The sequence below is a fragment of the Peromyscus californicus genome, unplaced genomic scaffold (assembly GCF_007827085.1).
Source record: "Peromyscus californicus insignis strain IS unplaced genomic scaffold, ASM782708v3 Scaffold_22__1_contigs__length_63687245, whole genome shotgun sequence".
Lineage (NCBI taxonomy): Eukaryota > Metazoa > Chordata > Mammalia > Rodentia > Cricetidae > Peromyscus > Peromyscus californicus.
Window position 1 is genome coordinate 14,487,570 of NW_026294525.1, and position 17,780 is coordinate 14,505,349.

General features: G+C 43.0%; 1 protein-coding gene across 17 annotated transcripts in view; it reads left to right on the forward strand.

Moving 5' to 3' along the window:
- The window catches only part of Syne1 (spectrin repeat containing nuclear envelope protein 1), a 477,641-nt gene that overhangs the window by 219,983 nt on the left and 239,878 nt on the right, over positions 1-17,780 (forward strand). For all 17 annotated transcript variants that reach the window (XM_052750933.1, XM_052750946.1, XM_052750935.1 and 14 more), the window contains 6 exons: positions 210-365; positions 4,876-5,167; positions 6,203-6,375; positions 9,835-10,144; positions 11,904-12,068; positions 15,542-15,898. In XM_052750933.1, coding sequence (XP_052606893.1) covers positions 210-365; positions 4,876-5,167; positions 6,203-6,375; positions 9,835-10,144; positions 11,904-12,068; positions 15,542-15,898 — 1,453 coding nt within the window. The remainder of the gene's footprint in view (positions 1-209; positions 366-4,875; positions 5,168-6,202; positions 6,376-9,834; positions 10,145-11,903; positions 12,069-15,541; positions 15,899-17,780) is intronic.

A 17,780-nucleotide genomic window follows, 5' to 3' on the forward strand; every position in this document is an offset into this window, starting at 1 on the left:
GCGTGTGTGTGTGTGTGTGTGTGTGTGTGCATGATCATCTTCCTTGTGACAGTCTGATCATTTAAGCAAGCTTCTTGTTGAATTTTCTTTATTAACTGAAAATTAAAATTCATGCAGCCTTAATTGCCACAAGAAGAGATTGTAACCTTGGCCATTGAAACAGTCATAGACACGTTGGGATTTTTCTAAGATGCTCCTCTTTTCTTTAGCTTTGAGGACCAGCAAAGAAAACTGAGCTTGTGGATCCATGAGATGGAGGAAAGGTTAAACACAGAAAACTTGGGGGAGAGTAAACAGCATATGCCCGAGAAGAAAAACGAAGTCCATAAAGTCGAGATGTTCCTGGAAGAACTCCTGGCTGCCAGGTGTGGTGCAGAACTGGAGTCGGTTATTGATTTGCCAACACGGTTTAGGCTGGTTCGTTAGCTACTGGCTTGATTCTTGGTTGATCTGACTGGTTTGGTGGGGGTGGTTTCTTCTGTCCCTGAATATCGCAATGACCAGGCTGCATATGGCCATGTGGTATTCTACAGAAAGCATGGGCAGGAGTAAGTAGCATGTCTGTATCCTTGTTTTCTCTCCGTTGACTCCCTTCTCTCTCTAACTTCAGTTTTAGCTCTTAGGGATTTTATTGAGAAAACTTCCCTTCCCTTCCTGGTATTAGCTTGTGCTGATTATTGCCAGAAGAAGTTGACAAAGGAAAACTACAGAACCACACTGAGAAAAAGACAGCTGGGAACCCCAACTCCATTCATTTCCTCACATGTTGTAGCTTCCAGCCCTACCCTTACAATATTGATAGTGTCTCGAGAGCTGTGACCACTAGGTCTCATCCTCCCTTGGTCCGTCTCCCTACAGTAGCTCTTCATTTCTGCCCTGGCTCCTCTCCCGGGTAGAGTCCCCTTATCCTCTGACACCTCTGCTGTGTCTGCAGTGTTTGGCTCCTTATATTCTTGCTCCACCCCCAGTACTTTCCCTTTCTGCCTCTCTAGTGTAAGATAAAAGGCTTCCCATCAGGAAGTGCAGCTTGATCCAGAACGTGGACTCTTTAGTGACCCCCCTGGAGAACAATACTTGTCTACAAAGCAGAAAATGGCAGAACCCACTCTGTTGAATCAAACAAGTCAGTCACATCATAGCCTGAGTTAAAACTGTCTAATTCGACCATGCTCCTTCTCTATTTCCACTGAGTCCTGTTTATGGTCAAACATGCCGGTGCTCCTTGATTTGAAGGACAGCCATGTAAACAAATGTACAGCAGAGCATGTATCGTGATTAAAATCATTCTGTAGTATCTGTGGCGCTGTGTCCAGGACCCCAGTGCAGACCAAGATCTGTGAGCACCCAATTCCATGAAATGGGGTATTGCTTCATCTAACCTGCTTGTACCCTCCCACACTTTGGATCAGTTCTCGATTACTTACAATATAGTAATTGCTGTAAGTAAATGTTACAGAAGTAGCTGTTGTGCTCTTGTTCAACAAGTAGTGAGAAAGAGAAAAGTCTGTGTGCATTCAATACAGACACAATTATTTAAAATATATATTCAGTACATTGCTGGTTGGATCTGCAGATGTGGAACCCAAGGATAAAGTACTGACGGGCATGGTACTGGATGGTACTCCAGTTTAATAACTATTGAGACATGCCCTTGGCATGATTTGGTTCCTCCTCTGGGCACCTTTCAGGGACTTCATTTCTTACCACCTTTACATTCCCATTGTCTGGAAAGAATAGAAAATGTTGACAGAATTAAGAGAATGATACCATCATTTCACTAACTTCCTGAAAATTAAACTGTATTTTGCTTCCCAAATCTTGATTCTTGCATAGACACACTATTATATAATCAAACCCACACCTGCCTTTCTTCCAGACATTGTAAATGACTTCTGTTCTTGACTCCACTCCTTCACAAGCTGCTGTTTACATTTCTCACTATTTCTCCTGACGTCATTCTTCTAAAACTGCACAGGAGGAAGTAGCCCAACACCAAATTCATTGACTTTTTGTACCTCTCATTACCAAGCACCCATTATTAGTACCCAAGCGTGCATGGGTATGTGTGCACATGGAAGCCAGAAGATAACATCAGCTGGTCTTCCTCAGACATGGTTCCCCTTATTCTTTTGGGAGGTCTCTCACTGATCAGCAACTCTTCAAGTAAACTAGGCTGGCTGGAGAGTAAGACCTAGAGACATCATGTGCCTGCATCTACCTCCCAGCACTAGAATTCTAAGTGTGTTTTTTCTAATAATTGCAACATTGAGGGACACATAATTATTGAAGTCTCACTCTCTGGTATTCTAGGACCAGATGCTAAGTGACCTCTAGTGTGTTTGACTTGGGGTCTTTCCTTACCAACTGGCATTTCCTGTAGCAGCAAAGGGCTCCTCGCTTACATCCTCATGCTATGTCACCTACGTCTTTGTTTTTTTGGTGTCTCACTATGTAGACCATGTTGGCCTCCAACTAACCATTTTTGTACCCCAATATGCCAAATGCTGGGATTATGAGTGTACACCACCACACTGAGCCAACCCTACTGTTTCCTTGTATGCTGCTTGTTCCTCCCAACCATCTGGGTACTTCCTATCATAAAACGCCAGTCCTTCCAATATTAGAGGGACATACCCTGTGAAAACGCATAAAGACCTGAGGTTCAGGAATGCTTAGCATCCATTGAGCAAACCATTTTGTAATAGCAATGAAATGTTTTATATTAGTTATTACGTAACTCATGACAGGTATACTATATCATGTAACTCACCTTCCTGCTTACTAAAGCAGATCGATTATAAACGTCTCAGTGTCTTACAGAGGGTAAGTCATGTTGGGTAGCTATCTCAGAGTGGCTCAAAAGATGCTGTTTACATAGGAGTCATTCAGAAACAGCCCCAGTTATAGATGGTATACATCATGTTCTTTTTCTAGTGTGTGTGTGTAATTTATGCATGTCTGCACTTAAGCATGTAAAGGCCAGAGGTCAGCAACAGGTATATATAGGAGTTATTCTCCCCTTTAGTTTTTGAGACAAGATCTCTTCTAAGCTAACTGGCCAGATAGCTCTAGGGACCCATCTGTCTCGGCCTCCTTGGCACTGGGATTACAAGTGTGTGTCAGCATGTTCAGAGTTTTACATGGATTTTGGGGAATCTAACCTCAGGTCCTTGTACATATATAATGGGCACTTCTGCCAACTGAGCTCCCTCTCCAGCTACCCAACAGTTCTGATTAAGACATCCTGTTCCTGCCAATCACCAAGGCTTTCCCTAATAAATATGCTTGTGATAAGTTCAGGCTGCCTTGACTGGTGTTTATAGACGCTTTGAACTAAGGGGGAAATGAAGAGATAATAGCCAAAAGGTACAAAATCCCACTTACAAGGAATATAGGGGGTTGTTGTTTTGCTCTGTTTCAGTTGTAGTTTATTGAATGCATGTGAATGCAGCTGAAAATAGAAAGTCGTATTTTTAAAAATCCCTAAGAAAATAATTTCAAATGTTTCCACCATGGAAAATATGTAAAGTATGTGAAGTGATGGATATATTAACCAGCTTCAATTACTCCACATTATGCTCATAAGCCACAGTATTGCTTTATAAACCATACATTTACATGATTATGAACTGTTACTTTATAATTAAAAGAAGGAAATAACAACACAAAAAGGAAAAAAAAAACAGCTGGCCAAGTTGCACTAAGAACTCAGAACATTACAACCAAGCTATGCAAGGGTTTGAGTTCTTTCCTCTGGATCCAATTAACATAGCTCCAAGCTGTGAAGGCCACAGTGCTCAAGGTATACACCAAGGAAGCCCATTGGCTCCTACCATGAAATTTGAAAGCAGCACACACACACACACACACACACACACACACACACACACACACACACACACGCACACCTTTGTCTCTGCCTAGCATTGTGTCGGGTCCTGAAGATGGAGATGGGTGCAGTCACTCTGGCTTCTAGACAGGGATGGCCTCTGGATAGAGTCAGGTATATAAGGTTAGGGAGTAAGGCATAGTATAGAGGCACAGGAGTCCTGCTTGCATCACTTACCTGCCCCCGGTTGTCATGGATATAGGGATGGGATGCCTATGTTGAGTAGGGAAGAAGCAACTCAGAAAGTAACAGGCAAGCAGAATTGTCATGAAGGAGAGAGGTCAACTTTATTAATTACTTCTCTTGTTGCTGAGACAAAATACCTGACTGAAGCTGCCTGAAAAAGGCAGGCTTGATTCTGCCTTAATGTTAGAAGAGATATAGTTCATTGTGGTGTGAAAGGCATAGCAGACAGAGCAGGAGGCCAGCCACCTGGTCATGTTGCATCAGCAGTCAGGATGCACAGAATGAATGGGAAGTGGAGCTAGGCTATAAAACATCAAGGCTCACCCTCAGTGACCCATTTCCTCCAGCAAGAATCCACCTCCCAAAACGTCCACAAACTTCCCAACCATTACCAGCTTCTGGGAACCAAGTGTCTAAATCCGTGATCCAATGGGGGAACATCTCACATGCGAACTGTAACATCCACAGCAGAGCATGGGGGCTTTTCATGGTTAGGATATCAAACAGGAATGGAGAGATGCTAGAGATGAGATGAGCCCACTTTCTGGACTGAATTCCTAGGGAGACATAGACTCTGCCTGTGGGATTTAGAGGGAGACATGGCAGAAATGGACTCATATCCCCTGACTCATATTGACTACATTAAGAAGTCAAGCAGCCAGCCTGGTCCCCAGCCTCTTACTGTTAAAGTCATATCAGCCACTGGCTCTCGTCTGGTTCCTGATCCAATGTCAACAGTCATTTTTCACTCCCCTGGATCCAGAATCCTGGGACTAAAAAAAGAAATTCTGTTTGTCCAGAGAGTCCCTTGACAAGCTCTCCCAGAGAGGCCAGCTTCTCAGCAAGGAAAGCCACGGTGCGGGGAAGGGAGGCCGCCGGAGTACCCAGCTCCTTACCAGCTACCAGAAGCTCCTCAGAGTAACCAAGGAGAGGCTGCGCAGCTGTCAGCTGGCCCTTCAGGAACACGAGGCTCTGGAGGAAGCCACGCAAAGCATGTGGTCCCGGGTAAAGGATGTGCAAGACAGGTTGGCTTGTGCAGAGAGCACCGTCGGGAACAAGGAGACATTGGAGGGACGGCTGTCACAGATTCAGGTATGTGCAGCCCACAACTGCTGCCCATTGCTCTGACCGGATGCACAGAGGCTGGAATTGGTCTCCGTTGTCTGGGAAGTATCAAATGAAAATGTGGGAGGTGGGGAAAATAGATAAAATACTCAGAGAAAGTGTTTATTTTCCTTTTGGGAAAAGGAACATTTTTGTTTGTTTGTTTCAACAGCTTTAGTTTTATTTGTTTGTTTGGTTCACTCAGTAATTAACCACCAAAGTTTACCAAATACCCACTCTGTTACAAGTACTCTGAGAATTGCTGGAAATATAGAAATAGTAGGTAATGCCCACGTTCCGAGAGGTCAGAGACCAGTGTGTGAGTTGTAATTGCAGAGCAGAGGTCTGTGAATGGAATGACAAGGTTTCTTTGCAAACACAAGGCAGACCTCCAGTCAACATGGCCTAGAACAGGGGGAATCAGCCCGACATCGAAGGGAAGCGAGGCTACGTTCTTGACAGATGTGTCTTCATTGCCTGAGTTTATTTTCTCTCATCCATCAACAAAATTGTAATACATTGGCCGGTGGCCCAAAGTTTTCCAAGAATTTAAGTTGATCATTGGACCTCATACTTCCTGGTGTCTAGCTTCTATTATTCTAGCATAGAATTTATGTAAATGTATTGTTTGCATTTTACAATGAGGTATTCCTACTTTAATTATCTTGGCGGGGAAGCAGAAGGTGTATGCATAAGTGTGTACATGCTTGTGGCCCTATCATCCCTCAGACACCATCCACCTTGTCTTCTTAGAGTCTCTCATTAGCCTGAAGCTCCTGTAGCAGGATAGGCTGGCTAGCTAGGGATCCCTGGATCTGCCTGTCTCTGCCTCCCCGGAGCTAAGAGTGCATACACCTGCCACCACTCCCAGCTTTTTATGCAGGTTCTGGGGATTAAACTCAGATCTGCTTGCAAACTGAGCTACCACTCCAGACCTCGGCTCCTTAGTTCTAGGAAACAGTCATGGTTTAGCAGAGCAGGTTTTCATAGTCCCACTAACAACATCTCCTTCTCCTTCCCTAGGACATTCTACTCATGAAAGGTGAAGGAGAAGTGAAGTTGAACATGGCCATTGGCAAAGGGGACCAGGCCTTAAGAAGCAGCAACAAGGAGGGTCAGCAGGCAATTCAGGCTCAGCTGGAGACACTTAAAACGACATGGGCTGATGTCATGAGTGCTGCCATCCATGCGCAAAGGTACGAAACCTTCTCTTAGTGCTTATTTGCCCAAATAAAACCCAGCGGTTTCATCAAGCCATGTGACAGCACCAAGACAGCCTTTGGTGGAGTTACCAAGCATGTTATTTTTCCTATGCACAGGCATGCCTGTCTTTGCCTGTGTTATAGTCCCCATAGGGCAAAGATTAGTGCTGGTGTGTTAGTGTGTTTTCTTTTCAAAATTTTTGTCCTTCACCCCCCAACCCAGTCCTACAGCCTTCACATCCCCACCCCAGTGTCTCTCATGGACTCTTGCACAAACTTAGGGAAATATCTCTTTTTAAGCCAAGAAAATGTGATTCCTTAATAGCTCTTAGCTATTTAAAGGCATGTGCAGGGCATTGTGGCCTGCTAATTGTAGTGTTGACAACTGAGCTTAACATGTTCATCTGTTCCTCACCCCGGAGTCATCATCACACCTAGCTGGTGATGTCAGAGATGTATGGCATGTTTCTGAACGTCACAATGATACAGATATCCAGGCATTTAGTGATTAAGGCGTGGAGAGCTGAAATTCTACAAAGTGGGAAATGTTCTTACGCTGCCAGTCATTAACCCATTCAGAATTCTAGAGAGCTGTTCTAGTATGGCCTGATCCAACTCATACATGGAATCTATAAAGGTGACCCAATGAGGTTCACAGTAGAATGGTGATTACCAGAGACCAGGAATTACCATGTTAGGGGAGGTAGGATGGGAGAGGATGCTCCTTGTGTACCAACAAAGTTAGATAAGAGAAAGAGAATCAGCAGCGCTGCTCCATATATAGCAAGATGAGAAAAGGTCACAATTATGTAGTACACACTTTGAAAATCTAGGAGGAAATGTAAAATGTCTCACCATAGAATGAACACAGAGCTTTTTCAAGAGAGATGTGTTTAGCTTGATTTAAACACATGTATCTATGTATCAAAATACAGTATGGCCTTGTGGTGATCTTTTATTTGTGATGAATTGTGGTGATATTTTATTTGTGCTTTAATAAATAAAGTTTGCCTGGAGATCAGAAGAACTAGCAAGCCATTTTAAGTAAACAAAGAAGTTAGGCAATGGTAGTACACACCCTTATTCCTATCCCTTAGCAGGCAGGGTCTCTGGGTGTTCAAGGCCACACTAGGGAACAGAACCAAGTGTGGTGACACACGCCTTTAATCCCAGTACCAACCATAGAGACCTGGAGGTCTGTACAGACAGACAGAAGATAACAGAGCTGTGTAGGAAGAGGAAGTGAGGTAGCTGGGCTAAGAGAGCCAATGAGAGGGCAGAACAGCAAGGCAATAAATGCGTGGGTAGACAGGAAGTAACTCGCTTTTGGAAGGGGCAGAGTTGGTGAGGTGAGGTTGGCTGGTGACTTTCCCTATTTCCCTGATCTCTCTAAGGCTTTCACCCCTATATTTGGCTCCAAGTTTTTTTTTTATTTTATAAGATCATTTAGAAATTCATCTACATGGCCCCATTAGATACACAACTATTGTGTGTTGTTTAAAAAATTTAGTTGTCAGGAAAGAAGAAAAGAAAGAAGAACGGAAAGGAGGGGCCAGAGTGCAGGCCTGCCCTGTATTGGTCACTGATAAAGGCGTAGAGAAAATTTTCATGGTTGTTTGTTCAGAATGGAAGCCTTCACCTTCCCTGGGTGTTTTCTCAAATTATCTGTACCTATCCAGCCATCTTGCTGGGCAAATAACTTCCACTGAGAATTAAACAAAGCCACACCCCAGAATCCATATTCTGAAAGCTCTCTACAGTCAACAACTCCAAAGCTGGGCTCCCAGAGTGACGGCAGCAAACAGTTGACAGGTGATGAAGGGTCGTTGCAGGTCAGAAGACCCGCCGCAGCCATCTCCTGCCACGCAGGCAGCAGCTGGAGCATCTGACATTAGCGTGGGTTGTCTTTGCTTTGAATCTTGGTTTGCATGTTAAGAGAAAGTAGCTTTCTAGGCAAACGGGACATTGCATGTTTGTCATAACTCCTAGCGATCAGCAAAGAAAAGCCTCAGTTCCCGTGAGGCTCTCCCGTTCTACAGTAAACTGCTAGAGCATAAATAACTTCCCAGTGGTTGGCATTGGCCAGCTCTCAGCTTTGTGGAACTGAATAGAGATGTGGGAGAATTGTTTTCAAGTATTAGAATAAAATGTTCAAGAAACAGGTCCCGAGCTCTGCCTCTTAGTTCGGCAAGAAATTAAATCCGACAGCTACAACCTGGGTGGTTTTCTTGGTGCAGTGATTGTGGCAAGCAATGAGCCGAAGCAAAAATCCTTTTGGCCTCCTAGGACATCAGAGGCTAGGGAGACATACACATTCCAGAAAACTGACTCAGACTGCACTACCAACAATTGTCAAAAGACACTCAGCTGGGACAGGAGACAGTGGGTCTGGAGGCTTCTGGAGTATGACACTGATTGAGACTCTTCAGAAACTCTCCAGAAGGGTAGAACTCTGGAGCTATACGATGACGAACATTCTGAAACAGAATCAAGAGTTTGAGCAAGTGATGGAAGCTTACTGACTGTGTGGTCCTGACGCCAGAATTGTGAGATACTATGCAGGGGAGGCCAGGGTGTTCACTGAGCACGAGCTTGGAGTGGTCTCTGTGTTGGGTAGTAGGTCACTTCCTAGCAAGCTACAGGTCTGGAGTTTGAGTGGTGATGTATGTGTGTGGGGGCGGGGGACAAGTAAGGATGAAAAAAAGAGAATGAGAAAAGAAAAGAGAGAGGGAGGAAGGGGAGAAGAGAGATTATTATAAAGCTCAATAATAGGAGCTTTTTCTTAATGTCATCCTGGACAGCATTTTATCTTTCTATTAAGAAATCTGGCAAGTTGACTGTTAAATTTGTGACTATTTTTCTCATAAGTACATTGAGTCTTCATTCATTCACATACATAACATGAAAGAATTGGCCTTTATGTGTGTACAGTCTTAAATTATAGTATTTACCAGGAAAAATACCTTAAGTTTAAATGTTAGTGAACAAGTAATTGCCCTCTGATTTTAGTAGTATAGACTAAACACAAGATTACTTAAGAACTGGTATATATTAAGCAGAATTTAATTAACAGTATAGTGTTGAGTTTTTATAACTACAAGGTAATATATGAATTACACATTCAATTGAGACAATTAGCATTTGTAATATAGTTGTCTAGGTGTGTGGTGTGAGGTGTGTGTATGTGTGTGTGTGTGTGTGTGTGTGTGTGTGTGTGTGTGTGTGTGTATGCAACAGCTTGCTTCAAATTCCAGCATTCTTTCATTTTGTTTAAAGCAACTGTACCCTGGTTGTGGCAGATCAAAAAAGTCATTTCTTTCTGCACTCAAAAACACTTCAGCACAGCAGTATTCAGCAAAGCACTTTAAATAGATTCATTGGCCCTGTAGTTGTGTTTTTGGTAGAGATACCAAGGTTGAAACTCAGTTTTACCATGCATGGCACTCATCCTAGCACCCTGGAGTCTGTGATCGACCAATGGAATGACTATCTAGAGAAGAAAAGCCAGTTGGAGCAGTGGATGGAATCGGTGGATCAGAAAGTGGAGCATCCCCTCCAGCTGCAGCCGGGGCTGAAGGAGAAGTTTGCCCTGCTGGACCACTTTCAGTCCATCGTCTCCGAGGCAGAGGATCATGTGGGCGCATTGCAGCAACTAGCAGCAAGGTCCAGGGAGCTGTACAAGAAGACTCAGGATGAGTCCCTGGATGAAGCCGGCCAGGAGGAACTGAAAACACAGTTTCAGGACATAATGACCGTGGCCAAGGTGAGCACTGTAGACCCACACAAAAGCTTCAAAGCACAGGTAAGAAGCTTAACGTGAAGTGAGTTAGTGGATTTGGCTGGTCTGCAACTATGTGTAAGTTTGTTGGGCAGAGAATCCCATGAAGATCATTTTTCAGAAAGGTAGAAAATAGAGAGAGCACAAACAGGAACCAGACAGGATGGCTGCCTGAGAGAGGAAAGGGAAACAGTTAGACTTAGGGGAGGGGGCACTTGTGAGGGCTGTGGGGAAGGGGAATGGAAGAACCATGTAATGTATATGTGTGTAATACATAATGCATGTGTATGAAGGTGCTCTGACGAAGCCCGTTGCTGTGTATGCTAACCTAGAGATTAATTCCCAATTAAACCAAAGAGAGCTGTACACACGAGTACTCCCATGCACCGCTCTCTCTGCAGCCCTAGGAATGTTCATCACCTTTTATTTTTGTCCTCCTCTGCATTCTTGTCAGACTTTTCCTTTTCCTTCCAAGACTGAGCATCAGCTGTTAATTTGTGTTTCCCCTGCTTTTTTATTTTTATTTTTATTTTTTTTTGGTTTTTCAAGACGGGGTTTCTCTGTGTAGTTTTTGGTGCCTATCTTGGATCTCGCTCTGTAGACCAGGCTGTACTCTAACTCATAGAGATCCACCTGGCTCTGCCTCCCGAGTGCTGGGACTAAAGGTGTGCGCCGCCACCACCTGGCTACCATTGTTGAGTTTCCTTACCTCTCATATTCCAACTGTGGAAAAAGAATTGAGTTTATTTAACCATTAACACAACCTGTATTTTCCTATTCTTTAAACTCTAGGCATATGTGTGTGTGTGTGTGTGTGTGTGTGTGTGTGTGTGTGTGTGTGTGTGTGTGTGAATTATGGAAAATTTAAAAGAATTCCATATATGTATATATGTCTCAATATAATTTCCTCCATGATTTACTTTTATGTACTCATGAATGTTATAGAAATTAAGGCATGGGAATTTGTGGTTGTCTTTCTTTACTTTGGTTTGCCTTTTGAGAACTCCGAGTTATCAATACTGTTATTATCAACATGAGTGCTTGTTTATCCTTATTTTTTATCTATGAGTCAGAAAGATGTAAGTTTAGATTCTGAACCTTCCCTCTCTGAGTATGTGCCTTGGGTGTGTTCCTGGCCTCTCCCTAATCCTGCACATCCCCTGGTGTCAAGTGTGATGGTGATAGGATTTAATGCAGTGGAAAATGCTATTTCAAGCAACGAGAAAAGTAACAGTAGTTACTATAATAATTACGATGAATTAGCTTGTGAGGACTATTAGCTTTTATTAAGCATAGATCTTTATGCTGAGCTACACATTACAAAATACTAGACTTGTGGGAAAATGGTTGTTTTCCCAAAGTGTTAGATTTACTGTTTCTTTTTTCTTTCTTTCCATCCTTCCTTCTTTCTTTCTTCCTCTTTCTTTCTTTCATTTATTTTTCCTTTCTTTCTTTCTTTCTTTCTTTCTTTTCTTCCTTTCTTTCTGACAAAAATCTCATTATGTATCCAAGGCTGGCCCTAGAGCTCCACATGTACATCAGGATGGCCTCATACTCACAGAGATCTACCTGCCTCTGCCTCTTCTGTAATGATTTCTTCTTGAGACATTAAGTTTATGGAGAATCCAAGAGTACATTCAAGGTCTTCTGAGATAAATCGAGACCTCTATCGAGCCTGCCATTTTACCCGATTTCATGTTGGTAGTAACTCGGGCTGCTGGTGTGCTTTTTCTTTGTTAACTAGGAGAAAATGAGGAAGGCAGAGGACATTGTCAAAGACCACCTCATGTACTTAGATGCAGTCCAGGAATTCACAGATTGGCTCCACTCCGCAAAAGAAGAGCTTCATCGGTGGTCTGACACATCTGGAGATTCATCAGTTACTCAGAAAAAGCTATTGAAAATTAAGGTGAGCAAACAGGCTGAGACTCTTCTGCATTGGTCCACAGGTTCTTCAGTCCACAAGTGGCAGATTCATGATAAGGGCTTAGTGGATATGATTCTGGTTGTTTTTTTTTTTAATGTTTTCTTCCTGAGTTTGGTTGGTACTTTATTGCTCCACACATCAGTACTTCTGAACATCAACATTTAAGAAAATAATTGGAAGGAATTTAGTTCCACTTATGAGCAAAATTTGGCCTTGTGTGTATGTGTTTCTATATGCAAATGTACTTATTGCAGTAGTGTGAGAGACTAGGAAATACATGCCACCCTGTTGGGCTGACAAAACCAGTGTAACCAGAGCTTGAGAAGCTTTTTTTTTAAAGTTTAGGCTCTGAAGCCAAGGAACCTTCTGCAGCATCTTTCACCTCCTGACTTTCTATATGTTTTTGGAAAAATCACTTTTGTCGATGTCCTGAAGCCTCATAGGAAATACATAAAGAATAATAAAAAAAAAAACTGTAATTTTCTGAATCAGCTCTAAGGAGCTGTTTGGAGGACTAGGATCATTTGTACTAAGTACTTAGCACCATGGCTAGCTATGGAGTGTACTCAGTAAAAAAAAGTCTGATGGGTTTGGGAAAGGGAGGGATTGACTCGAAATGGAATGCCAGGCTGAAAGAGTCCAGAGTGAGCCAGGCACAGTGGCATACACTTATCAGGTGAGTACTTAAGAGGATGCCCACAAGTTCAGTGCCACCCTGGTCTACACAGCAAGTTAGAGACCAGCAAGGGATACATAGTAAGATCCTGTAACAAAGAAATTAAACAAATGAATAAAAATAAATAATCAAACATACAAACAAATAAGAAAACAGTTGGGGGTAAAAGTTAAGCCTTTACCCCAAGTCAATGGAGACGTTATCTAAGGAAAATGGGTACATGTAGAGAAGCCCGTGGTGAGGGGAAGATGGATGTTCAGTGATGGACAGATGAAACGTGCACCACCCGGTGGGAGTACAATCCAGGAAGCAGTGAGTTCTCATCATTCTCTCAGGTCAGGAAGCTCCTTGGAACAGATAACGTTATCAATTAATATCCCATGGTCTGTAGTTGATGTCCGGGGACAGGATGGATCGATGGCATGTCCAGCAGACAGAACAGGGGACACAAACCCCAAACCCAGGCATATCTAAGGTTTAATTGAGTTTTGAAAGAGGCCAGGGGGGGAAGGAGGATGTGGTCACCACCACCACAGAGGCCGAGGATCACCCTCTTTGGCAAGCCTGAGAGCCATTCCCACTGCAGGCAGAAGAGTTAACCCAAGCAGATTGCCTGGGTTCAGGAAGGAGTGCCAGGTTAGGGAGAGAAGACAGCCAAGGACGGACCAAGTTTTGGGAAAAGTTCATTTGAAAAACCTCCAAGGAGGTAAAGAAAGTACCCCTCCTGCCCTTCAGTGCCTGTGACCACTCCCAACCGACAGAAGCAATCACTCAGAATGTGTAACTCAGAAACACAGTGTCTCCATGGATGAAGACATGAATGAACATGTGCATGTATGTATGGAGCGTTCAAATACAAGGCAAGAAAGTGTATGCAAAATCTAATTTAAAACACTGTAGTTCCAAGGTTCTTATTGAAGATCTGGATTAGGGCTGAGGAGATGATGGCTCCGTGTGTAAGAACACTGGCTCTGCAAGCAGGAGAACTGGAGTTTGAATTCTTGGCACTCGTGTAAAAATATCCGGGCATGGCTGTGTGCCTGTAACCCTGACGCTGCGGAGTGGAGACACATGGTTGCCAGCAGCCTAACCAAAATGGTGAGCTCCTAGTTCAGTCAGATATCCTATCTCAAGAAAGTCAGGCAGAGAGAGAGAGAGAGAGAGAGAGAGAGTCCCATTCTGATCTCTGCATGCCCATGTATAAGCCATGCACACTCATACACTCATGTGCATAACATGAACACATGCCCACACTAACACAAAGATAATCTATGTGAATGGAATTAGAGTTAGCAAGCATGGACCTGTTTTCACACCAATTGAAACTGAGATAATAAATATTTGAGAAAAATGGCTTTTGACAGTAGAAACTCTCTGAATTCCAAATTTGAAAATGCTCAGAAGGTTGAATATTCTATTCTAAAACATTCTTGTTAAATATAGCACTTTCTAGGTTATAATTTTGCTTTGTTTAGCTACTAACCACTCTATGTACTGATAGCAAAAGATGACTTTTAGAATCCTGTTGCCAAGAAAGGCCAACTACACACACACATAAAGTCCTGTGTGTAAGAACACATTTACAAGTGTGTAAAATCCCATCTCACATGATGGTGCTTTTGACCACCATAGAAGTAGGCCTTGTGAATGATCTGCACCAAAATGTGTCTCTATTGTTTGTACATGTGAGAAATCAGATTAACTTCAGGCTAATTAAGTGAAATGCAAGGTATGTTATGTAGACTAGTTAAATACCCTTTCTGCTTCACACATCTATGACACATGTATGATGATATGAAACGCCTCGGTTTCCTGTTGTTAACTGGTAACTGGTCTTGTTCATTCCTCCTCTCCCTCTCCTTGTTTTTGTCTCCGACAGTCACCTTTCACTCTACATAACTCAGGAGTTAACACATACTTGTGCATTAACACCAACCGAAATCTAGCTATAGCAATGCATGTTACAAATATGTATGCAGATGACTATTTTAGCGAGAAAAAATGTCATCAGAAGCATCCATTTCCAAGAGAAAGTGCCTTGACTCGCCTATTTCACAATGATTATTCTAATTACATCATAAAGTCCTTTCTCAATGGGAGCCTCGAGGCTAAGCGTGGTATCTGAATTGTCAAATTTCTAGTGAGGTTTCTTTTTTCTGAGGGAAACATGACAGCAATAAGCAAACCCAGGCTGGAGTTTGCTATAAATGGTTAATTAAGTCAGTCTGTGAATTATTCATTTCAGTGGCCGTAAAAATGCCTCCTTAGGTACAGGAAAATCTGAGATTGAGGAGGGCTTGTTCCCTTCTTGACGTGGGTCAGCCTGACTCCCAGCAGGAAGAAATGTGATTTAAGTCACCCTTCTATGGAAGATGATGGGACTAAGGTAGAGTTCTCAAACAGGACACAGTTCCCTGGTACATCCAAGTATGGGGAAATAAGGTTCTCTGGGATTCTTTTTAGTCTAGAGGAGCTGAACACCACAGATGAATAAGTCACTACCCCACTTCACATATCTGGATACTGCCTGTGTTCAGCATGCCTGTCCAGCCTGTGAAGACACTGAGACTCCCTGAGTGATTTTGCAATAAGTCAGGCCCTCATGATACCGATTGCTTCTAATAGAACGTGGGCGATTGTAGACTCAACAGCTCTGGTCCCTTTGGCGCATTCCCTCAGACTTCATAGCAGGACAGAGTCCTATTCTGCACACATTTGAAAACTGGCAGCCCAAGTGACTAAGGGCCTCCTTGGTTTCCATGGCGATATTCCATTACAGGAGCTGATAGATTCCAGAGAGATCGGTGCAGGCCGCCTAAGCAGAGTGGAGCTGCTGGCCCCGGCAGTGAAACAGAACACAGCTGCCAGTGGGTGTGAGCTTCTGAACTCAGAGATGCAGGCCCTGCGCGCTGACTGGAGGCAGTGGGAAGATAGCCTCTTCCAAGCACAGAGCAGCCTGGAGAACCTGGTCAGCGAAATGGCCCTCTCCGAGCAGGAATTCTCTGGCCAGGTGGCCCAGCTTGAGCAGGCCCTGGAGCAGTTCAACACTCTTCTGAAAACCTGGGCCCAGCAGCTCACCCTCCTGGAAGGCAAGAACACGGATGAGGAGATAGTGGAATGCTGGCACAAAGGACATGTAAGTTGGCCTTTGCCTTCCTGTTTACCACTGGGGTGGATAAGCTAAACATTTCTTTGGCTCTGTGGTTGCTTTAAAAAAAAAAAAAAAAAAGCCCGTGCTAAGTAAGAGCATGGCGCATTCAGAGGCAGCAAAAAGTATTTAACAGATTTCCCAAGTGTGAACTTTTTTCCTCCTCCTTCTATAAATCAAACTTCGGTAAAAGTTAACATACATGGGCAGTGCTCTTATATCCTGTAGGGAACATTATTTCTGGTGGAGATACGTTACTTTCTTTCTGATGGTGTAAGAATTTGCAATACTGTATCCAGCCATTCAGCCTGGAAAATGGCCTGTGGGCAGAGGCATAAATAGACTGAGAGTCATAGCTGCTTTCTTGCTAGTTAACTCTTTCAGACAATTAACTGATTGAATTCATCGCTTTGAGAGACACATTTGACGATCCACTGAAGCACCAGCTAGTAGTGTTCACTGGGTCTGTTTGTCCTCTTTGTGGATTTGACAGCTGAACTTGAGTTAGCTTGTTAATACACATTAACGCTTACTAGTCGCCTTCCAGGTATTTTTTTTTTTAACTGCTACCTCTTTTAAAATGTGAGAAAGGGAAGCAGGAAAGGGAGAATGAGCTGAAGTTTCACAGTCTCTGCCTTCTTGGAGTCCTCTTGGGTGCCTTGGCAATCCTCTCAATATTTGCTGCTTTATAATAACGCTCAGAATCGCGGCTGTCCTTAAAAGGAAGTCTAGTGAAGTAAGCGTCCCTGCTTCTATTTATGTTATAATCATTTCGAAATAGCTCCAGCCCATTAGGAAGTCACGGAGTATTTCCAGCGCCGTCTTGTTTAAGTCAACTTTTGGGGGCAGGCGTGGTTCGCTATGAAATAAAAGTGCGTAACTAGCCGGGTGCTGTTTTACTGAGAATGTTTCTCAGCTGTTTGGATTGTTTTCTAAGGCTTTCCTCAGACTTTAGGCTTACCATCAGAATCAAGCCAAAATCAAAATCACTTGATTCTACAGGGACAAAAAGAGAGGCTGGGAACTGTTCCATGGAGTCTGATGATGATGATAATGATGATGATAATAAGTCACAGTGTTTCAGTTCTTTTTTGTTTCCCTTTTCTCCCATTCTCTTAATGTGAGTGAAAAGACTTTTAAAGAAATGTCTGGTTGTAGCTAGAATTACATTACTATCCTCAGTGATCCTCTTCTATGTTGGGACTGTTATTGGATAATAGACAAGGGTTAATAAGGATACACGTGCTGATGTAATCAGAAATACAGGTTTTCAATTGTGCTGAGTCCAGGATGATGGGCAGTCCCTGCTGTCACATCTACGTTTGACTCCAGGGCTGTAGATTCTGAGGACAATAGGACATTACCTCTCAATAGTCATAGTCATCTAACAAGAAAAACAGTCAATAGTCTAATGCTGAAATTTTTTCTAAAATTTAAGATAACATTTCAAACTCCATGAGTGTGCAACAAAATGTTTATAAAATAGATGGACTTGGGCTCTGACAGCAATATCTTGCTGTTAGGAAGGCTTCATGACTCCTGCCCATCAGAGTGAGCACTACAGGCCATTGTAAGTGTTTTATCTTATGTCATCAGGAAATCCCTTTAAGGTCGGTGGATGTCAGCTATGGAATACAACACTCCACACATCCTGTTGATTGTATTTATAAAATTCCTTTTCAAACTATGGGGTTGTTAGTTTGGAGATGTAGCTCTATTCCTTTAGTCGGACAAAGAAAAGAATGCCTTCAGAGCTTGATGGAAACAAAAGCATATGAGCCAACGCAGTATTTGTGAGAGTCAAGGTTCGACTAAAATCTGGATTGAAGATGAAGTCATTAAAGATTGATTTTTTTTATTTATGTGTATG